At 39.7% G+C, this 25,116-nt stretch overlaps 1 protein-coding gene across 1 annotated transcript in view; it reads right to left on the bottom strand.

Annotated features, from left to right (window-relative positions):
* ntng1a (netrin g1a) overlaps positions 1-25,116 on the bottom strand; it is a 98,117-nt gene that overhangs the window by 10,771 nt on the left and 62,230 nt on the right. The window contains exons 4-5 of the mRNA XM_036522536.1: positions 18,997-19,181; positions 1,563-1,769 (exon numbers count right to left, since the gene is read on the bottom strand). Coding sequence (XP_036378429.1) covers positions 1,563-1,769; positions 18,997-19,181 — 392 coding nt within the window. The remainder of the gene's footprint in view (positions 1-1,562; positions 1,770-18,996; positions 19,182-25,116) is intronic.

The following is a 25,116-nucleotide window of genomic DNA, read 5'->3' as shown; positions in this document are numbered from 1 at the left end:
AACACAATAGGGAACAAATACACCAAAATAATGGCAGCTGGCTGTATGCTTTGTCTGTATGCTATTTTTTTCCACCTCCAATTTCAATCTACACACAATGCCATTTGTCAACTTTTAAATTTATGCAAGCACCTTGTGGTTAGATTAAATCTGGCCTCCGGTTTCAGCCCTAGGTTTACAATTAATTAGCATTGGGTTGCTCATAAACATGTCTATGTGCATAAAGGCTCAGCACCAATTTCACTGCAATGCGGTTTCCTGAGAAATGAAAACCAAGACATTATAGTAGGTTACCATCTTTTGCAAAACAACCTCTCTTCTTTTTGAATGTTTCTGACTTAAACATTTTGACAGGAGAATGGGAACTGGAGTACAGACAGAGAAAAAATGAAACATATACACACAGATAGGAATGTGTGAAGACATTCTGGTGGGTTATGATAGATTTCATCCCTTGTGTATGTGTGTGTGTGTGTGTGTGTGTGTGCGTGTGTGTGTGTGTGTGTGTGTGTGTGTGTGTGTGTGTGTGTGTGTGTGTGTGTGTGCGTGTGTGTGTCTGTGTGTAGTTTTCAGAAGGAAGTACACTAATGATTTTCTCAAGACAATCAAGACAAAATCTGAGTAGTTAAAACTGGGTTTCACGGTTTAAAATCTTTATGTTAATTAGCATTTGTGGCATAATCAGGTTTCCTTGCATGCCATCAAATGTAATGGTATGGTGGTCACATGCCTTCTGTGACAGTTACAACAGATACACGTGATGGGATTTCAGAGCACTCTCTCGCTCCAGCCCAACACTGGCAGAGAGACGTACGCAAGGCATGGCACTTTCTGGAGGTGTGACTTTTTATCTCAACACCCTGGGAATACTTGCGAGGGGAGATATCTCTTCAGGCAAAGTAAAGCATCAGTCAACACACTGTCTGCTCACAGGTTGAGTCACTGAGATTCCTGCCACAGGTGATGTCACTGTGACTGAGAATGTTCCGGAAAGTGGCTTTTGAAACAAACTCCAAAAGTGGTACTTGCCTTGCTGCACCAGAGCTATCTTATAATACAATTTTAAATGGTTATCCCTCTGAAGTAAAATATTCAGCCTATTTTGCCAAAACAAAATATATATTACATTACCATCATTTAGCAGACACTCTTATCCAGAGTGACTTACATAGGTTACAGTTTTATATGTTATCCATTTATACAGCTGGATATTTATTGAGGCAGTTGTGGGTTAAGTACCTTGCCCAAGGGTACATGCCTAATGCCACACTGCCGCTCATGGTCATATATTTGAATTTGTGAAGTGCAGCAAATGAAAATGTGAAGTTTTAGTGAACCTTCCCATTCTCTTAAAAGTGAAGAACAGATGAATATTGGTCGCATCGAAACGACTGTGTTAATGAAATGGATCAAGGCAACTTACATGGATGATATGTACAGAGAAGATAGGACAATGAGACAGCAGAAGATGAATCAGACAGACAGCTGTCAGATGACCAGAGAGGGCGGGGGGGGGGGGGGGGGGCATGAGATGTGATGTTGATTCTGGTGATGAGACTGACCTATGCAAACATTCTCATCGTTCAGCTCTGCTGAGACGTTTCTGTAGTAGCCAAGCTTGCACAACTGGCAGTGCTGCCCTCTAGTGTTGTGCTTACAGCTCACGCAAATGACCGTGTTTAGCAGCTCGATGTAGCTGCACCGGTTGGAGTGGCCGAAGCATTCGCAATCTTGCAAAGAAGAACAGAGAGGTGTACGTGACGTGTACACTGGGCAGCAAGGTAGGAGAGCACCATCGCATGCGTGGTTAGGATGGAGAGATGAGCTCGACACAACGAGAGATGACTCAAGTCCGCACGGAGACAGGCAGCGGTATTAGATGTCAGATCACCTTGTACTCATGGTCAGCATGTTGTTGAAAGCTTTTGCGTCAAGCACATGACAATGGTTAGGGGAAAACGGGGGACAAGAGGTCCAGAACAACACAAAGGCAGTTTTACATGAAAACAGTACGAAATTAAATATATAAAAAATAGTTTAAATAACTACAGGATGTAATTTTCAACCTTGGCAAGGCATGTACATACCACGCAGTTTGAAATTTACATCTAGATTATTTGATTTTTGGAATGTTGATCTTGCAGGTGCCGCTAGACCAAATGTTCCGATTGAATGAGAGACAATGGATTGCAAGGAGCTAGAACTTTCAAACACCTATGAATCCTAATATGCATGACCATCATTTTGACTGTTAATATATTATAAATTAACATGATTGTGTCAATATAAAAATCTGTAGATTATTTCTGAAAGATTTACAGATGAACATAGCAATTTATTTAGATTAATTCAACATTGTGTAAATCTCGCAGTTAGAGACAATTCTGTTGTAGACAGTGTGTTGGGGAGAAATGCAGGAAGCCCACTCTCGTAACCTGTTTGGGTAGGGTTTCTATGTATCTGATCCCAGGGCTGGTGTCAGACTGATTTCCTGTGGCTAGGCACAGCGACGTGATGATCACGACATGCTAGTCTCTTAAAGCAGCGCATATAACAGCTGACAGGCCCAGATCAAGCGGAGACTTCTGACAAATCTGTCTTTGGGAGAGCGACGGTTGCCACATGTTGCAAAGCCGGCCGAGCCCTAAAGCCCCAACAGCCTCCCCCAAGCAACGGCCGGGCACTGCTTGCTTTTGGGGGATTCTTATTGTTCAGACTGGGATTGAGGTCAGGCCTGCATGATGCAATTTCCTGTCTCCTTGAAGGATATTCTCTCGAAATGAAATGGCAGTCTGGACAGTCTGTCCTGATGAGCTGAGACTGCAGAGTCTGGCTTTGACTTGTTTCAGGCTTGCTTCTGAGCGCTATTGAACATTTATCAAACTACCTAAGCACTGCATCCACAGTCTACCTGTTGCACCTGTTTTACCTTCTAAATGCCTCATTGTTCCAGAATCATGAGGAATATAGTTTTGTAGCCATGAAAGAGAAAAACACGTGTGTTATGATTAGGCCTGGCACTCTGTCAATAATGAACAGTGGTTGCTATCATTATGTGGGAAGCAAGCAGCCTTTCGGCACACTTTAAGCCCACCTCACAGATGGGCAAGGAATAAACTGATAGATGTTCTACCACACTGGAATTTTCAACAGAGAAATGTAGATGTTATAATCAATTCTAGAAATTATGTATAAATGTACAAATACAGGTGACTTCATTTATACTGATACTGAAATGCTTTTAACTGATAATTCACAATTATTTTCAATCTGCTCTTCGTAGCTACTAACAGGGAATGCTTCTGCCTGCTTAATTTACGGTAAACAATCAGCTCCGTTATGATCGACATTCCAATTTGGCCTTAATGAAATGTTGCTATTCACAAGTGTGTCTCTGATGTTATATTAGTTTTCGCTTGTTATTTAAGGTAAGTATTTGTCATGGGGCACAGCGTCGGTTTTGATAGTAGGAGGTTTCCAGCCTTGGAAGTATAAAAGACAGTGTCTTTTGAGTATGTAAACCTTACAAAGATGTGGAGCCTCTAGTGTAATAATAATTATTTTATAAATATCTGAAATACACATGGAATAGAACACCACCAATAAGTTTTGCTCTACAATAGCATTTTTTTATCATATGCAGTGGCCTTTTTTGAGAAGCAACTCAAGTGAATGAAGCAGCGCTATGACTAAAGGCTCCATTTGTGATTTTGAATTTCACTCGTTTCCTGCGTGAATACAGTTATCCACGGACTGCCTTTAAGTGGCGGGCTAGATATCAATTCCTGCATTACCCTGATCTAAATGATGATGACGGAACACAGACTACTGGGGAAAAGACATTCTAAAGTGAGGCTGTGGGATAATAGACGGAATTAGGCAATAGAAGGGGGAGGTTGGGGTAGGTGCCTACCACACACACAGCTCATTCTAGATTCATACAGTGAGGGAGCTTTGATCACATAGGGGGCACTGTATGAATCTTAGAACTCCTACCTCTCTTGCTGTTTGCAACTTGAACAGAAGGGACAGTTGACAAAGCAACTTGTGGAGCAACTGGATGAGTTAAAACAAAACAAAAACAAACAAAAATATATTGTGTCCATTAAACTGAAAAAAAAAATGCCCTCGTAATTGACTGTATACTGATGAAGAGACACTGGCAAGCTGTGCTTGGCTGTGCATGACTGACTCTCTTTTGTACCTGAATCCCCCCCACAAACGCACACACAATGCCCCTACACTTAATCAACATTTGCCTTTAACTTTGACTCACAATTAAACCTAAGTGTTACTTTTTTACCCACACAAAAATTGTTTGGTGGATCAGGCGATCTCTGAAATGAATGAAAACAGTGTCAAATGCATAGTGAAAAAAGTAACACAAAAAAACATTGCTGGGTCGAAGTTACAGACAAATGTTGGCCAAATCCAGGGGAGAGTCACACCGAAGGCTGAAAAAATAACATCACTACTAATCTTATAATAAGATATTAAAAGATCTTAAAATAATCTCAAAGTATTTGCATGTATCAATATAGACCATTGGTCCACTCCATCCTGAGATTCTCAGAAATACAAAGAAATTATTTAATTCATAATTCATTCCTTAATGAATGACACACACAAAATGCTTATCATTAGAATGGTGCTGATTAAGTCAAGCAATCAAAATGAAAATCAAAATGAATTAAGAAATAATGACACAAACAAGTCTGCAGTGTTAAAATGCGGATGAGTCCAGCAGTGGATTCAAAAGCTGCAATGTAATTGTATCCTAAACAACAGTACCACTGGTTGGGAAGCATTAGAAACTAGATAATCTTCCCAAATGCCAGCCTTCCTCAGAGTGCCATAACCCCTTTTCTCAGTAGTGTGTGTTATTGAGCATGTACAGACATGAAATGGAGGTGTACTATTTCAAAAAACCTATCTACAGAGACTTACTATTGAGATGAAATTATTGAGAACTGCAGGAATCTAACAACATCCATCGATCGATGAATGTACTGATCTAGTTTGTTCAATTCACCTGCAGTCTGAGTTTGACCACAACAATTTGTTTTGTAATTACTTTGACCCTGGGCCCTCGTAAAAGTGGTCTGTCCAAGGCCCTGTTCTGTTCTGGTGGTTTATGTGAACGCACCCCCCCCCACCCACACAAACACACAAACACACCCACACACACACACACACACACACACTCACCCCCTCTTCGATTGTTACATGCTGACACATCCCTCCATCACTTTTGTAAGATACTTCTATGATGCCCCAGTACAGAGAACGAGCCCCATGTAGAGTGAGCACTAATGCCTGGACACACTGTCATCTGACGTGGAAGAGTCCTCTTAAAAACTACCACTGCAACAACAAGGGTATTCATTTTCATTTTCCTTGAGCCTACTCACTTGACCATACAACAGAGCTTCAACAGGACAACATACAAACACTCCGCCGGCATCTATTCTCTCAACCCCAATAACAGAAGTGGGAGAAACAATGGTCAAACACCCTGCCTGATCTCATGACTGTCCCGTCTGGGGCAGAGAAAATCGACTTGGCGGTACCGACGGAAGAAGTCGGGCAGTGGATGCAAGACGTTCGCACGGCACAGCTGCTGGTTGGATTAACTCGAGATTGCCTGAGATCAATCTACATAAAACCTCCATAGCATCTCCTCTTTTCCCCCGTCAGATGGTGCAAGAATTGAGAATCCCTAGAAGCGTTGTGCCTAATTAAAATGGAAGGGGCAATCAAAGGCTATTGAAATTGGTGGATGTGCTTGTGTAATGTGGCCTGTTTGGTGGGTACCCTCCACATCTTGGGGGGGGGGGGGGGGGGTGTTGTGTAGTGGACTGTGCAAAATTCCCTGTACTGTGCATTGTGTGGAATATTAATTTCTCTTCAAAGGTCTAAAAGGGAAGGTCTTTGGAGAAAACAGGGTTCTGTCCTTCTGTGAAAATCTTTCAAAATGAATGTGGTACATGTAAGATTCAGTTAAAAAATATATGTACCAGTTCTACCAACCCGCTAAAAATCTCAGGTCGTGTTCTTAACGAAGTCCTTTCCCACTATGAAACTTCTCTAAAGAATAGTACTTGTTATTAGAATTGCAAAAATACTTCAGTTTAGTTTGAGATATCCTACCTTGGTTTCGGTTAGCGACCCCTAGGGACGAAACATTCGGCCGAACTGCATGCAATCGGGAGAAATCAGGAGTTATTGAAAGCACTGTCTACATTATCTCTGTGGGGGCTAGGGTATACTAGTGGACACATACAAGTGGACATTCATCTCTGGGTTAATCTTCTCATATTTCTCTTGCATAACAACATGTGATGCCAAGCCTGACAAAGACAAGCAATTGATGCATCCCAAGGCCAGTAACACTCTTTAACATTGTATGTAATTGTGCAGTTTCATGGTTCACTTTGCATCAATGGTGAATCATACAACGAATCTAAGATTTGCTCTTGTAAACTGAAGTGCGCTAATTTGCAACACTGGGTTTCCATATATGGTGCATTTGTCACTAAATTTGATTATTAAAACGGTAATTGAGCAACTTTTCTGGTAGAAGAAGAATAATAAATGAATAATGTGAGTGTGCAGAATAGAGATAGCTGATTTATTGCATAACCCCATAATTACATACAATTCTTTATTTCCTTTATGGGAAATAGCATCAGTGCTAAACAGCTGGAGATGGAGTCTTCTCAATGTCATGTCAAGCAGAGGCAGCATTAAAGGATAATAAAAACAGGAATAACGTGTCCTAATCTAAATGCCCCCCACGACCCCAGTCACTTCAACCCCCCACCCCAAGACATTCCACTGTCCGTGTGTGCTGCTTCGTCTTTCACGTCAAAGTGCTCACGGGGGGGGGGGATCTGAATATTACAGCAGGCAGGTTGGGAGTGTAAGATGTCTGTATTGAATATACATCGAGAAATGTAAAACACATTTGCTCTGTGGGAAATGGCAGTGGAGTTTTTGAAGTTGGGACACATTGGCATAGATGGTTGTATGAAGTGTATTTAATATTTCTTGATCCTGTCAAAAACTTTAAAGAGCGGCAGTACAGGAGGACATGGAATATAAACTGTGTTGCTCTCTGGTAATTAAACATCTGAGATGAGAATTTATAAAGGTTTTAAGACAGAATTTTTAATCATGGAGAATAAAGAGACTTCTAACATTCTGTGTCAATTAGCCTATTCCTTTGTACCTCTTATATGCTGTAAACAACAGACATGTCAGTATTAGTCACTGTTACTGTAATTTTTCACTTTGTCTGTTTCGTTAAGGATGTCATAAATCCCATTACAATCCAGTCACTATGATTAAAGTAGCAGTCTCTGGGTTCTCAGTTCAAGCTCCAGGAGTAGCAGTAGTAGGAGTGTTAAAAAAATTGGGGGGGCGGAGAAAAACACTTTACATTACTGCCATTGTCATGTGGTATTGAGTAGGTTATAAGCAATGACCTTAATGGGAATCTCACTTTCACAGACAGGACAGAATCAAACAAAAAGCACAAACTGACACATAAAGGACACACGTCTCTGTCATATCAACAGTCAGAGGAGATATAGCCATGGAAATTCAAAATTCAAAATGACATGCATTTTTTCTTTCAATTTGGTAACCTGGGGATGTTAGATACACTTCAGTGGCACACAATCAGGATCTGATTATAAATAAAAGCATTAATTTTATATTAGTGATTGATTAATTTCAATTCACATCACAGCTGTTTTCTATTAATTATTTTGTAGAAAAATTCAGGTAAGTGAAGTTAAATGAGAAGTGACAGATTTTAATCAATTCCATTCCCATAATGCAATGCGATCTTGCACAGCTAGAATCCTTTTTTTATATTAATTTTGTCTTAATGGCAGCATTAGGCAATTCTAGCTGGCTTAATAAACTTGAAATAGAATTGAACAAAGTCAATAAAGAATTTGATTGGGCTCAAACAACAGTATGAAAACTGCAGCATTTTATGTTCCTGGGTATGCTGTTCCGAGACCCGCTGTATGCTTGTTTCAAGGACATTTTGCTCTTTCCTGGTATGTGTGCTTTGTCTTTTTTATTTTGCGTTTAATCTGAAAAGTTTTGGAGCTGTGCAAATTTTGTTCTGCATTCCCTTCCACTTTTCTTTTTCCCCCAGCATGGTCAAAGAAGCTGGATGATATTTCATCTTGTGGGATTAGGGACATCCCTGCAAACAAATGCCTTCCCAGACAAATGAGTCAACAACAGCTGTGAAGACTGTCCGGCCATGTGTCCTTTCTGTGCAATCAACACAAGAATATTTTACACCGAGACTCCCCATTAAGAGTTACACACACAATCGCATGACAGAATAGGCTGATCGTGAAGGTGTGATGGTGTTGAGTGGTATGGAAATCATGCAGCACAAGTACAATGTAAGCCCATGCACATACACAACACAGAGAACAAACTGCACTGGTTTTAGGTTTAAAGATCCACTTTGTCCAATGTTCATTGCTGAAGTTAAGTAAATTTGACCTTTTAAATTGGAATTATTTTCCTGCTACTTCCTGCTCATCACTCTGAATTTTCAATGACAATTAGTCATTGAAGTATCAAAGTTCCTTCAAAAATATAATTCTACATTTGTTAAAAAATACAAAATATAAAATTATGATAAAAAAATAATAATATAAAGAGGCTGTCTGCCAGGAATACTGTAGACAAACTGCAACATGGAGGTTTATCCAGGTTCTGTACAGCGTTAAAAAGGTACAACAAGAACTATTATACATAGACAAATAGAAGGAGATAGGCCCCTCTCACAGCGCCTCTGCACTCCTAACCACTGGGAGGTGGAGAGTACTTTTGGGGTACTGCAATGCTTGTGACTGTGAGAGAGGCATCTGTTTGTTTTCCCAGAGGAGGAAGTTCTGATTAAGCTGGAGGCTGGATTGATTTAAAAATGTCCAGGCTTTAAATGCACTTTGACTTGTTCAATACTTCTGTGGTTCTCCTTCTTTATTCTGCCTCCCAGCAGCTGTAACAGTATACATCTCACAGCACCAGGGGATGCTGGCCAGAGAAGATAATACTGTGTCATTTCTATTACAGTGACCTTTGCAGCACGGTACTTGTGGAAAGGTCTTGAGCTTTAATATCCTTGCCATTTTGCTACAATGTATATAAAATAATAGTACTCCAAATGTCATTACATGTGATGAGAAATATATTGATATACCTATCTTGAATGAATCTTGAATGTAATTGGATTACACGTCCTTGAAAATACAAGACATTTAACCACCAAACAGCATCATTGAGAGCTCTTGTATCTGGTTGATTGCCCTTACTATGAACAACTGAGGAAATCAAACCCAGAAATGGACATTGAATTCCAAGTGGACTTTAGCTTCTTAGGCAAAGCAAAGCCTCTAGCATTTTACAACATGTTTTTGCTTTGTTTCCATTTACTTACTAACAGGACCAACATTATTGGGAATACCTGAAAAGACAAACAAAACATTATTATTAAACACATACATATAAAATATAAAAAACACATATCGCACACATATGAACACATATTATGGTTTGGTGAGGGTTTGATTAATCAGGTTGACTATACACTAAAATAATTGGGACTCTTTTTGTTGAGCATTTCACTGATTCTTCACAGTAGGCAAGGCCTCATGTGAAATGGTGAAGTGAAGAGGCAGGTAGTAGGAGCAGGCACTATAGAATAGTAAAATAGGACACATGGCTCTGTTCAGATAGCTGTTGCTGTCTGTGCTTTCCTACAATCTTCCTGTTATCTTTAGTAGGTCTGGCTATCTTGCCTCACGTGAGCAAATCAAATTAAATGATGCTCCTGTCCCTCATACGAATAAAACACTAGTAGCATCAGTAGTATCTGGCTAGGCATGTTTTTCATTGTAGTGTTCCTTCATTCCCATTAGAGTTCAATTCACATCCTGAGTGGCTCAATCAGCAACGAGTTCACTGAGCCTGACAGTGACTAGGACAGAAATTTGCTGTGTTCTGCCAGGGGTGTATTTGGTAGGTCAGCCATAGGTTACTCATCTCACCGCTCTCAGGCACCCTGAGATTTGGCAGGCACCTGTGAGCTGCGTGGATGATGTCACTGGAGCAGCACCTATCCTCCAATGAGCACCCACTCATCTGCAGTGTGCAGTGTGACTTGCAGTGAAAAAAGGCCATTGGCTGCAGCTGAGTGTATAGGAGAATTGCATTTCTCTTGCCTCATTTCTCTTGTAAGAGTGCAGGGGCTGTCATGGTGAAATGAGCCCTGTGTACAGTTGACGATTCCAAAACAGTGTTGCATAAAGAGGAATAATATTTTAAAAGCTCAATTCATTAATTTAATTTAATATTGCGTTATCAACAACATAATTGCTATAAAATACTTCACAGGTGGCATTCCAGTTCAAGAGATGCCTAACAGGAATACCTAATATATATCAATTTATTATATACACAATGTAATACAATTATGATATTGTTTACATCATAAAATAGATGGTATATCAAGGTAAATACATTTTTGGCCAGCAGTTTATGCTAAGATGTATAACCACCAATATAGCGCCTGAAAGTGAAATAAATATGAGCTTGTTACACTTAACCTCCTTTGGATTTACAATGGCTACTCACCTACTTATGATCTACCCCAAGCCATAACTATGATCCCAGAACTATATACTTTTCCTCAGCATTATGGTTTTTTCCCTTGGATTAACACTGATCAATCTGGATTTGCTTTGGTTGTCAATAATACTTTTACTCATGGTTTATGATTCAGTAATGCATATGATTTAGATTAGATTATATTAATAATTGGGAAACGTTGATGTTTGCCTCTCGTGATATTTCATGCTCTGTATTTCAATATACACTTGTGAGTTCCCCTGCATACGGGGCATCTGCCAAACAAACAACAATAATAATAATAATCATGATAATAACAGTGTGGTGAGACCAAACAATAGGTCTTATGAGACCTCTGCACAAAATAAATAAATAAACGAGCAAACAAACAAACTCTGGAATTTCTTGGCATCTCGAGAGAGGAGTGGAGATACACAGGCATCTGTGCCGTTTGCATCAAACGGGGGCATTCAGTCGGCAGCGCAGGGGGGGCTTTGCGGATTTCGTGATAATTCTTCTCCCTCGACTTCGCTCCCGTGCACCACCATCAGAGATGCGAGCGCGGCCCCCCCGCCATGCGCAGTCAATACACCCCCCATCATCTAATCTTGCTTTCTGATCCCTGCTTGACAGGGATGGTTGGGAACCAAATTTATGACCTTCGGGGGAAAGAAAAGGAGAGAGAGAGGCTGAAGGAAGCCAGCCTCTCAGCGCGTACTGTTGAGCGCGAAGATGCGAGCACGGAAACCAAGGAAACAAAACAGGCAAAACAAATCCGCGGAAACCCTATTCCAGACATTTCTGCTGAAATGAAAGCTGTCTGAGGTGGATGTGGACACATAAAAAAACTGCACTTCAGAAAGGAAGCTATTCCAAAAGAAATGTTAGCTCCTAAAATATTTAATTAGATAATAACCTATAACAGATTTTTACATAAGGTGGGATGGTAGGCCAGTTTTACTTGCAAAATGAATGAGCTGAAAATTCTTCTCCTCCATTTAAATTCAGTAGGGCAATTCTAATTACGTCCCGGAAAAACCATCAGAATTACACCTCTACACAACCGAAACAAACTACACAATCTGCAAAGAAAGCAGTTTATTTCAGATGTCGACACCATATCCATGAGGCAATTGAACAATAGAAACTCAGCACAGATGTGTGATATGTGTTTTGTTTCATTTGATTTGACTCTCTACATTTGCCAATGGCAACTAAAAGAAGACAAAAAGATTATCAGAGGGAGGTGGATATTCTGAAGCTCTGGGAACTTTGATGGTTCAAAAGGGGCAGCAGGCTGTAACAGCATCTCCCCAGAAGATGAACGAAAACTGAACCGGTCCATCTATTTTTGGAGCTGTCAGTTCCCCCCTCATGTGCCAACATCACTGTTAGTCGCGCTGAAACGTAGCTACCTGTGTGAACACCTTTACGAGAGAAGAGCAGCACTTCAAAGGAGCTCATCATGACAAACCCTTCCTTTACTTTGACACCTTTTATAATAAAGAGCATGCTTTGACAATGAAGGCAGGGTTTTTTGAAGACAGGATTCTATCACCCTATTAACCGCCTTCGTTTAATGTTTCCACATTCATGAAGACACCATGTTTTGAGCATTCAGGAGTTTGTTACATCCATTTTTGGCCAATTGTGACAATCATTAAAGACATTTGTCCTCAACCTGTTTTTCAGTTGACACGTATCTGACCACTTTTTACTATATTCAAGAACGTCAGTTCATATGATATAAATATTTAAGTTGAAATCATGATAAGCTAACACAATGCCTACCAAAAATATTGGCAGCCCCTGTTGACTTTGTTGAAAATTTCACCACGTGCTGTACAGTTGAAATACATGAATATAAGGATTGTCTGAGACAAAATACAGTATGTATGGGGTTTAGAGTACAGGTTCAACAACAGGCAAGCAAGAAAATGATATATATTAATATGTATGTTTCCATGCTAGTTAGAGAGGGTCCAAAACAATGTCCAGCCTGGTTTCCATGAATATTACATTTCACAGCATTGGATGTTGCACCAAATTTCACACAAATGGCATGGTTGTTAGAGAGGCAAATTGACAGTTTGTTTACAGGTGGAAGTAAAATGCATGTTGTTGAAGAAAAATAGAATTTTATGTTCTGCAAACAGCATGAAATGGGTTTGGTTGAAGAATGGATGCATTATTCTGAAACCTTCACTTCTATATTTGCTTACATTCATCAAGCAGAAAACTTCCTCACGAACCCACCCGATGATTCAGATCATTAAAGAGTGTCAGCTGATGTAATTCAGTGGCAGATGCTTTTTGTCTAGTCATATAATGTTATCAATAATATAAATATGGTTCACCATGTGTAAACCATATATCAGCCATTTTGGAAGGAGATGTAACTTTGTGCAACTGTGTGTGCAACTCTGTGCTGCACATTTTAAGATATACCTGTGTGCAGAAGTTAAAACTGAATATGAAACGCTAAAATCAATGTACTGAGGTGTGTGCACACACAAAAAACCCTAAATCACTCGGCTCTCCTCTATCTATTATAGGTTTTATGTGTACCCCTGTAAGTATGACGTAATTAGGAGTTATGGGACCGATTTACATAAGAATAGCATTATGTGTTTTGTATGTGTATGTTGGTATTTCAATAACTACTTTACCTTTAGCGATAATTGCAGATGGAACTTATTTATTTTTTATCATTGATTTTATATGAGCTATGTTTTAATGTGCATTTTAGGTGATCATATATCAACATACATAAATGTGTTATATTCTTATATTCATCCAAAATTTACATACAAAGAGGTGTCCAGTGTTTTATATCTGAATTATAAATGGTTAATGACAATCTATAATGGAATGGAAAAAAAGACTTGAAAATCTTTAAAATCATTTCATATTTTCTCCAACCCATCAGCCACTTGAATAAACAAATTACTATAAATGCCAATACAATTTTATGAAATTACATAATGTCTGGGTTTTGAACAATCAACAAGGGTATCAGTGAAAACCCTACACAGTAAACTACAGCAGCTTCAAAGTTTCATTATTATTACTATTATTTTAAAATTTGGACATTTATGGATTTATCTAACTTTATTTCCATGCCCTTTAAATCATTTACATTTTTATTTATTTGTGTTTTTACCAGGTATCATTATGATCCCGGGCCTCTTTATATATTTATTTTCTTAATGGACCACATGCAGTTAGGGCCAGCTGTCGAAGATCATATAGCACTTCATTAGATTAATTTTCAATCACCATCATTTTCAGTCCCCTTCACCTGCCAGTTATGTCCATTACACTCCATAACAGAAATCTAATTGTGCAGAATACAGCAGGAACGCATTATGCTATTTGTGTTTATCATACACTTCATTGATTTTATTATCCGCCATTTCAAATCCCTAGAAGTTCAGTGTTGCAGTTGAAACATATTGGAAGCATAAACAATGCAAGAAGCAAAAGGAGTATTGATGTGTGTATATAAGCAAGGTACTCTTCACAGGCACCTCCCTCTTTAAGAGTAATCCTGTGTGTTGTTATTAGAATTGTATTTTAATGTTTATGACATATTAACTATTGTCAAAAAGTCAGGTTTAAACAACTGTAGCTGTTGCTTTTCATTAAATCTAGGGCATGATGTTGTCAGAGAGATTCCTGCACATCCCTAAACACCTCGTCCTCACAGGTAATTTCTCAAGGTTCTCCCAGTGGTTGATGGGGCATAATTAACCCTAGCTGGGTGAGAGAAAATTGGAGGACAGCTTATTTGCCCTGGCCTACATAGTAAATGCATTTGGCAGCTGGGCTGCCAAATTTTCAGGGGGTTGGATTGGCTGGCGTGAGAATGTCGACACCTCCCCTTCTCCCGATGGAAGACCAACCCACCAATGAACCACTCCGTGCATAAGTCGGAGGAAGGACACCTTTGTCTCAAGCAGAGGCTTGGGGTTGTTGTTGCTGTAAACTGGAATGGCTGGCGGCCTCATTTTGGTTTCAGATAAAAGCATGTTCTGACCTTCAGAGTGTCTCACCTGTTCAGGTTATATCCACCTGGACCACCCACAGTAGTGTTTATGCTAGTCCACCACTACAGATTATTTTTCTGGCCATCTCCATCCTAGGGCCATACAGTACATTATATACAGTATTTTCAGTAAGCAGCAAGCACTGGCAATGATAGTTGAGTGGAATTTAAAAAACAAAAGAAAAAAGTTTACTGTTGCACTACTTGTGAGATGCATTCCAACCATTTGTATTGCATTTAGGGAATTCCTATTCAACACAACTCCTTTTTTTTACCTGAATAACGACACTATCTCTGAGTGGTGTGTATGTGCATGTGCGTGTGTGTGTGTCTGTGTCTGTGTGTATGGAAGGGGATGGGGGTAGATTTGTATTGAAGGTGGCAAGTGTTAAAGTGGGTCTGCAGACTAAGACGCACATTTAAGATTCCCGGAATGCGATTGACGCGGAGTGGAAAATCCTGAGATGGGGGGGGGGGGGGGGGGGGGGAAAGACAAATATTTGAAAGAGAGATTACCGGCACAGCTGCAGAAGGAGAGATGTGGAAAAAGGCAAAGTAAACAAGCCAGGTCTCATGGGGCCAATAACTCCAGCATAAAACAAAACAAAAAGAGAATGCCAGGATAACAAAGGTGTGAGCACAGGATCAGGATTGTATGGAGCGAAATGCAAATAGCATTCAGGAAAAACAGTGAGCGGCATAAACAATGCAAGACCCGTGGTGTCTGTGTGTAGAAAATAGCAAACTGAATTATTAAGGATGTTTATAATGGAAATAACTCTGGTTTTCCTCACTATGGCAGAACGGCCACCTGGCCCTTTAGATAGCACTAATTACACAGTACTGTGTTCGCTCAAGAGGCCGCTCAGAAGGCCGTCTTAATTACAGTTCCAGATCACACTCCGAAAGGATGTCATGTTAAACAGGAAATAAAGTGCATTAACCTCTCCCTAAGTGTGAGCTTAAGGAGAAGGGAGATAAAAAACATAACCAGGACTTCATATGAAAATATGTCATTAGATACTTCAGGGCTGAAATATCACGCTTGAGGGGAATAAAACAAGAACAACACAATTTTCTTTAAAGGATTTCTCATTTAAAAATAGCACTGGAACCGGAGGATTGTCTCTATGTATAGAAAACACAGGGTTGTGGCATTGCTTTGTAATGAGTAACTAAGGTATGAAAGTGTCTTTCTTCAAATGTATGGGAGTGTTCCTCCCTCCCCAAGAGGTATTCCAATAAGCACATCATGGTTGACTATTGTTATGCATCTGGGTGAAGCTGGAAGAGTTGTATGGGTAAGAGTGGGCATGGAATGGGGGGGTGGGGGGGATACGTGTTATCTACAGCGGCAGAATCACACCAGTTGATCCAGGGGGGAATAACAATGCCAGGGAATTTGCGAGACATCTGGCATTCCTGCTCACGTGCTCTAATTAAAAACAGTGAGTCGTGAGCCGCCGGTATATAGCAAAGCACGTAATCCTTAATTCTCACCACCACTACTACCCCCCCCCCGCCCCATCCCAGATGTGCCTCTGCTTTTTCAGGAAACCTGTCCTTGTTGGAAACGTGGGAGTTAACATTTGAATTATCTGTATCCGCGCGTGCGCTGGCCGAAAATATCCTGGTGTCCAAACAGTCAAGATGACCTTCGCAATCCTGCAAGCCTCCTTTCGGGCTATCCTCATGTGATGAATCACATTCGAAGCGTAATCTTCATAGATCCTGTTAGCTCTACTTTATGTGGAAAAATAATACTGTAACAGAGAATAATTAAATGTTAAAAAGCTGTAAAATCAATAAGTCACATAAAAGCTTATATCATGTTCAGCTCTTATCCCCACAGACAGAAGTATAGGTCAATGAGGAGTATTAAATCCTTGCAAAAAATCCTCATTGGGACATGTCTCCTCTTTATGCTTTTTATCCAAGGTAATTCGCAAGTTCAGTCTAGAAGATTTGAAGCTCTGCATATTGGTTTTAATCCTCGGTGGACAAGGGAGTTTTACTTAAATAAAGATGTGTTCAACTACATAAGACAGTGTTCACTGTGTAAAAGATGGCCGAACACTTAAATACACTACATTTTTCTTTACAACAATTGATAATTTTGAAGCTGTAAGTGACTAACTTCATACTATTGAGACCTCTGAGGCAATTCAACGATGTGACACAACTGTAATATACTCGCGTAACCCGTGCTGTTATTTTGGGGACTTAATTACAACACTGCCATGGAAGTGACACGTGTATTTATATGACTTTTACAGCAAATATCAGCAGTGTGTGTGGAGCGCCTGGAGGTGAGCGACAGTCTCTGACCCTGTCACATCACAGCCCTTGACACCAGTGCACTCGCTGGCTCCAGGGAGAGCTGTGTGCCATATTGGCTATGCTAGTTATGGCTGGCATATTTATTCAAACGCCATCTGTCTAGAGAGGTCAGACTAGTTATATCTACACTTTAGCTGTCATAACACATTTTGATTCCGCTGGCTGTTTCTCTCTTAAGGCAGAGAGGCCACAGAGAATAACGGGAGGCTCCCAAAGAGAGAGCCGAACAAACCAGTGGATGACACACTAAATGAAAGGCTTAGGAACAGGCAAAAAAAAAAAAAAAAAAAAAAAAAACGCCCCTCCCCTTGCAGTTGCCCAGACTCACTACCTCCCAGCTTTCTCCACTAGGGACGCCAGTGCTGCCACTTGCTCCCACACTGCCCCTGTAAAGTGGACTGTCAAAGATGATTCCAGAACTGATCCCTCTCGTTCGGCCTGCTCTGACAGTTGCGGGGGAAAATTCCCATAACGCAGAAAGGAAGCCTTCTCAGTGACAGAGAGCGATTTCCCCTCCTGTGCTTCACTTCTCCCTTCCCTTCTTATTCCCTCTCACTTTGTCTCATTTCCGAAGGCAGGAATTCCACTTGTTCTCGAATTATTAGACATTGCCTCTGCAGAGGTGATTTATTGCAGCCCTAATTGTATCAGATGACTTGATGTGCAACATAAAAATGCATTAAATTCCTATTAAATTTGTACTTTTGACTAATTTGTCACTATACGGGCACCATATGTTTAATATCTTCTCAGTGAACAAGAAAAAAAAAAAACATCTTGGCGCAATTGGGTGATTTGTTTTGAAATGAAAAAATCGTTAGGAATATTTTCCCATCAAAAACATGCATTCGCTTTCTTTTTTTTTTTTTCTTAGAGAAGGGAATTACATCAATACTTTTTTTTACAGCATTATTGCGTTATATTTCTATCAGAACAAAGCCTAATAACGCTGTGTGATGGGACCAGGCCTCATCACCTGGGTGCAGATGCGACTAAGTGTGGGGTTTTTAATAATGTGCTGTCAATCTACGCTAAGCCCTCTAACCTCCATCCTGCTGCCTCTCACAGACACTCATAACTTTCTGCTACAGGGAGGGAAAAAAACAAGGCGTCCTCCCCCCAATACTGTGAGAACAACAACACAACAGAAAAAAGAACACACAGAATGGTTCAGTGCAGTCCAAAATAACTATTTTCAAATAAAATGGGAAATGAATGTGCATGACCTCATTCGATCATGATGTAAGTCATGCTATGTGATAATTAAAAATGAATGTTTTTTTTTCCCTATTTTTTAGGATTGGGTACATTCTTCCCTGTCCTGTTAACTTTGGATCATCCCTTAGTGCTTGCTGCAGAAGCATTTATATATTAGTAGGCGTTTATTTAACGAAAGGTGTCTTGCTCCTGAGAAAACGTGGCATTTAGGGAGCAGAAGTGCCCGCTTTTCGCCATCTGGAAGGCACTGGGCCACATGCAAGACGTCTCTGAGCTGGAGATCCTGGCTGCATTAGATTTATAAAGGTGGGGAGCCCCCCTGCCCCGAAAATGGAGATATGACAGATGTGGCTCCACTTTCCACTAAGATTAGGACACGGATAAAGAGGCGCCGTTTGTGCCACAAAATGTTGTGTGAAATCAGAAAAAAAAACAACAACCATAGAGAAAAAAAAGGGTTGAAATGAATAACCGCGTATTGACTTCGCAAAACCTCTTCGGCAGAAGGGGTCGCGTCCATTTACTAATTGTTTCCTGACAGATGAAAAAGGGACGGAGTAGAAGGCTGAGATGATGTATTGTTGAAATTGGGGGAACCAAAAAAAAAAAAGAAACAAAAAAATCCCCTGCTAGATTAAACGGCCCCTGCTGCCATTAGCGCCCTGCTTGTGGGTGGACTTCCCGGTGTACTGTGTGGCAGTGGCAGTGCTGGCGGTACATAAAACCAGGGTACTCACAGATATTTGCGGTCCCCTTCGGGATCGGCAGGTAGGAGCCCGCGCTCCACGCTCGGCCCTGGTAATTCTTCTTGCATCTCCCGCAGTCGGGGCCTGTTGTGTTGTGCTCACACTCGCATGTCAGTTTCTCTTTGTCAAAGACACAGCTGTTGGCGTGAAGGTTGCACTTGCACCTGTCAAAGAATAAAGAATAAAATGGGGTGTGTGTGGGGGGGGCACCAAGCAACGGTGAATTTTTGGCGATGGAACAAAGACACAGAAATGCACCTCAAGGCTGAAGCGACCTTGAGCCATTTACATCGTCTTAACGGGACACGCATTAGCATTGCCTGTTTTCTAGTTTCCTATGTTTAACTTCAAATGAGATGTACTATTTCTCATACATATGTATATATATTTATATGAGAAATATATGTGATTTGTCCCTGTGGAGAAAGGGGAACTGCAGAAAGATCACATTTGTGGTGAAAAACAAAATGAAAATATGTTAAAAATATGAAAATAATGAAAATAATATATAGTCTAATTCACAGTTCACCTGTAATGTCAATGGACGAAACAGAACTGGTGGAAATCTCAGAGATCAGAGTTAGTGGAGCATTTATCATGATGAATTAAAACATAATGAGGCTTGTGAGAAAGATCTTAGAGACTTAGAGTGGTGTGAAAACCTGTAATGAAAAGTAATGAACATGTCTAACAGATTTCCTCTAACCACTGCAACAGTGTTTTTCAAAATAGCAAAAAAAGTTAATAAAAAATGCACTAAAAGGATGCATTTTTAAGTAGTTATTAACAATGTACATAAACAATTGTGATGGAAAAGCACCATTATGTAATTATCTATAAATCATTACAATTCAAAAGCATTACAACAGAGCAAAAAAGAGGTGTCCCAGTCATCTTGACAGCGCATTTTGCCAGGGGCCCACTGTGGTCAGGCAAACTAACTCATGTATTTCTCACGAATGCTAATGAACACATTAGACAGTGAGGTCTCGCATTCAATACGTTGGTGTTCTAAATATAAAACTCCATCATTGATTTTGCAGTGCTGAGACAAAAGGTTACAACTGTGTCACACACAACCGATATGAGGCAGAGGCATCGAGGTGGTCATGTGAGTATTGGCGTAATCAGTAACCATACCCTCCTGGTGGGAGCTTGTGTACAGTTTAATATAATGTATGTACTGGGGTTTGCGGAGTGCATCTACAGGTCCTATCTTTTACTGGGGATGAAAGGAGGACCAGTGTCCTGCCGTGAATGTGAGACAGGCACATTAAAGACACAGCTGGAGGTAAATTCGTTTTAACGGACCTCCTACCCTTTGTGCCACATTTCAAGAGAGATTAATAATTATCTGTTTTGGGAGGGGGGAAAAACAGTCAGAAAACACTGCATATAGAAGATATATATATATATATATATATATATATATATATATATATATGCCATGTACATACCTCTGACAAGCATTATGTAAGTTATGTTGCACACCAAAAGAAAAGGACAGAATGCCTTGACAGTGTAAGAAAGAGACTTGGTTGAAAGTTCAGTGACAGCTGGCGTTGTTTATCTGGTCACGGCTAGCTTTTCAGCTTTAAGACGCTTAGACCGATCCCAGAGATAAATATGAAGATTTAAGGAACAGCGCTCCTAAACCAATCATTTGACTTTGATCTAGCGTTCTGGTTATCTGGGACACACTTGATTTAGGCTCGGCAGTGATTACAAGCATAACCAGTGGCCTGATGCGTTTCATTTCTTCCATGCATGTAAAATTCACATAGCACGAATATGGGACCATTATTAAACCTATTACCACACCACGTGGATGGACAAGCGTGTAGGAATTGATGTGCATGATGCACTAAACTGCTCCTCGGTGACAAATGACTACGCTGTCCCTGCAGGTATACACGAATGGCATAAATGATGGGTCATTATTCTCCAGAGGGGCTGATTTGCATCTCATTATCAAGAGGTTTCCCAGACGGGTACATCAAGCTAAAGATCTTCCAATGAAGCAACAAGAGGTTTTTCAACCAAAGGTGTCTCTCCACAAGGCTTCACACAGTCAATGTGTGATTTTGACACCTGCCATTAATGAAGTGACACGCTGCTCACTAATTCCACAGTTTGTAGCACATGGTAAAATACATCATCCTGAACCATACAACTCAGTAGCCTTGTATCCTTTACCACAGTCTTGACTGCACCTAGACTAACCCTTTGAAAGTCAGTTTTTTGTCAGCGAGGCTAGGCTGGTGGCAACAACACAACGAGCTGTGCCAAAGTTCCTCATTTACCATGGCCTCTTGTGCATTATTACTTTAATATATCTACCCTGTATTCAGATTTCTTAGGTTAGACATGTTCAAACAAAAAAGCAATGTCTGCTTTGCTTACAGTAACAAACAAAATAAAAAATAAAAATTCTGCCCGTCTTTTTTTAATGCCTGCCAAAAAGCCGAAACTTCTTGAGAGGGAGAAAAAAAGGGAATATACTGTTAAAGAGTGGCATATTTATTTATTTATTTATTTATTTGGAAATTGAAGTGCTCTGCCATGCAAACCTACACTGTGTTAGCCTGGAGCATGAGGCTGTGACCTCCACAGTAATGGAATTCTGACTGGCAATGAGGGGGGCGAACAGCATTATTGCAGATTCCCTACGTACGTTAAGAAAAAAAAAAAAAAGATATGAACACAAAACCTCAGAAAATGTTGATGACTTCTGAAATTACTTTTCCCCCCAAATTCTAAAAGAACAGTAACTTTAGGAATTCATGTCTATTTGTTCTTCATTTTACTTATTTCCTGACCTTGGTTTTAATTGAGTTTTAAAAGCTGCACCAACAGACCAGCCTTGACATTTTCCACAATCTTTTCCACAATCTAATGCAGCCTGTAAACTTCTTAAATAAATGTATATTTACACTGTATATGTGAAACAGACTTATCATAATCTATAATCAGTATGAATCTGCATACATATATGTAAGTACTGATGTGGAGTACATACCAATTTGCAAATATATCCTTTATGTAATTCGAGTTCTTGTTTTCAACAAAAAATACAGAAAGAAAAACAATAAGAAAAACAATATCCATATCAATAACACCTACAGAATGTGATAACAAAAATGGGAAATGGAACCTGATGTCTCCTCTAGGTAAAGCTTGTGCAAATGTGTATGCTTCTCTCAATGTGTATAATGAGATGCAACACTATACCTTCTGTTGTTGAAACAACTAAATTGCAACGAAAAGTGATGTATACAGTACATGCAAGGTAACGTTATGTGAGCTGTCCTTATGTTGTTATTAAGGTGCACAATATGCCTAGATTTCTTGTTATATACACAGAAAAAAAGTCATCTGCATCCACTTTACACAGTTTACAAAGTTCACAGATGTCTAATTCAGTACTTAGCTAACTAGCTGAATAAATATTACCCTTATGATTCACACCTGCACCTTTTTATTAAAAATAATGTTGCTTGATATACATACCTATATATAATACTGTAATTACTGAGCCACAGATATTGGTTTTTCCCCAGAATAAATAAAGCTTTGGGTAAAAAATCTAGGTATTAATTGTGTAATTATCAGGTCATTTTAAAGTTTTCAGCAATGCACCATCGTCTATTTTCACATAGAAAGTAAGACTCCCCACTACTTAAAGTTGCATTCCAGTTAGTGATCCTTCATATTTTACAGTTACCTAAACATACATAAATTCAGACACAACAGTAGCTAGCAAGAGTGTGTGATTCAAGAACCTGAGAGGCTACTGTATGAAAGCCGTAATCCAAACTCGAGCTGTTCTCTGGTGTGACATCTCTGTCAAGGTGCTTTAACATTCACGCTGGGAATCTGAGTCAAAGACTGACTGATCCAGCCAAATCTGGACACCGAGAAAGTCCGCCAGGAGGTATTTTAGCTGTTATCACAGTTTCCAGGGAGTTCAGAGGATACATTTATTTTAATGTCTTGCACAGAAAAATTTAACATTAATAAATATATGTATTTTAGTGGTTGATTTGCTGGATGTGGCTTTGCAACTGGCAGATGACAAAGAAGGGGCAGGGTGCACTATCTTTCCAATCTGAATGATTCAGTCCAGTGCATTAAGGTACATGGATGGCCACGTCACTTACTAAGTAATTGCTCACATAGTTCACTGCCATTACAGTGAACGTAATTGCTCATAAAAATGCATAAATAACCTAACCAAATTGAGCAGAATGAAGATAATGTGGCCCTTAACTGAGCTAAGTGGCTGGCAATTAAAATGAATCATACATGCAGGTGTTATTGTAATCAAGCTAGTTACGTTGAATTAGGTCAAATAATCTCTAACTAAATGTTTGTTCATGTCACCCTGAAAGCAATCTCCCTGCAAATAAAAAAAAAGAAGTGCTGACTGCATTGTTAGGCAACATTTAAATAAAATTACAAAAGCAAATGTTAACAAGGTTTTATGGCATCCTCAGGGCAGATGCAGATGATAGGTTTTTGTGATCGTTGGGGTGGATATACTCAGCGATTACGCAATCTGTGTAACCAGGGCGGCCCCTGAAACAACTTGCCATCTCATATTTATAGCATTGTCATACGCGACAGCAATTTTCCCCCCATACGAATGGCTCGGAGTCACATCATGTCTGAGGTTAATGTTGTACTTCTCCACTTCAGCTCACATTAACAATAAACAAATCTTCCCTCAGTGGTGAGAGTCTTAATTGCTTTCTGAGATGCTTTCTCTGGCCTGTTGCACAGAATGTTAAAAAAAAAAAAAAAAGCAGGCGGTTTCTTTCATAAAACAGACTCGCAGTACAAGCTCAACAAAGCGAGTATGTGGGCTATAGTCCTTGAGGGGCCACAGACTGCCGACCCAGAACTCTCATTCCAAACTCAAACAAGAAAATACACCTAAGGTACAAGGGGAACCTGAGCCATTTCTGTTCTAATTATCTACTCCTACTCTGATTGGATCATACGCCTTTGTGACTTGTTCCGTGATTCCTTGTGAACAGAATAAGGGGAATCTGAAAGATGGAGGAAAACAAATGCGCCGTATCATAAGAGTGTCTAAAAATACAGACCTTTCTGAGCGAACACTTGGAAAAAATGTAACATTTCCACAGTCAAAATTCTGATTTGGCAATCAACAGCCATTGTGGGATTAAAAAAGAAAAAAAAAACAGATGACCCTGAAGCTTAACAGTAGAGCTGGGGAAAATAATAGTTTTTTACCATGCATCGCGATGCGAAAGTGAAAGATTCTGCATCGATGCAGAAAAAGAGAATAATCAATTTTTTTAAAATAACCCTTTCACGCGTACGGTCACACGGGTGCGATTAGCCATTTAGCGCGTATACTAAAACCGGTGTGATTAGAACACTAGATTGGAAAAAAAATCCTACCTAATTTTAGCTTTGAGGACACAGCGATTTAACGTTAAAAAAATATAGCAAATACTAACTAACAACTATAAGAAGCTTAATAACGCTAATGAAAATATAACAAACCATGTAACGTAACACGCACGCTACATAAAACATAAGTTAAGTGTGAAAGGCTTAAATAACATACATGCCAGCCTATTGTTTTTATTGTAAATAAAGTAGGCTAAGTAACTAAAAAGTACACCCCTTTCCCAGATACTACGTTTATCACGTGTGCCTGGTGTGATTGGAGACATGGCGGAGGGAGAACAACATATCCAGCAGCCAGAGATTAAAAACCCACCTAATATCTCAAAAGCAGATATTTGGGCACATTTTGGTTTAGAAAATACAGGCAAAAAAGAGCTTGACAAAACATATGCTGTGTGTAAAATCTGCCGAGCCAAGATTATATACTCCGGCGAAACAACAAATATGAGGAATCACCCGCTTCCACCTGGAGCTAAACTTAGCAAACCCCCAAGTATGTAGCTGCTAGAACTGTAAAAGAATTTTGTTTTCTATGTAAAACCATTATTTGTACTATATATTTACAATGCACTAAAAACAAAAAATGTTTTCTGTTACTGTTTACATATACCTTGTGGTAATCTTACTTGAAAAAGATTTTTATGTTAAATGACTTTA

This window comes from Megalops cyprinoides, chromosome 2 (genome assembly GCF_013368585.1).
Source record: "Megalops cyprinoides isolate fMegCyp1 chromosome 2, fMegCyp1.pri, whole genome shotgun sequence".
NCBI lineage: Eukaryota > Metazoa > Chordata > Actinopteri > Elopiformes > Megalopidae > Megalops > Megalops cyprinoides.
The sequence above is the reverse complement of the archived record's forward strand: the minus strand, read 5'-3'. Positions and strand labels throughout refer to the sequence as shown.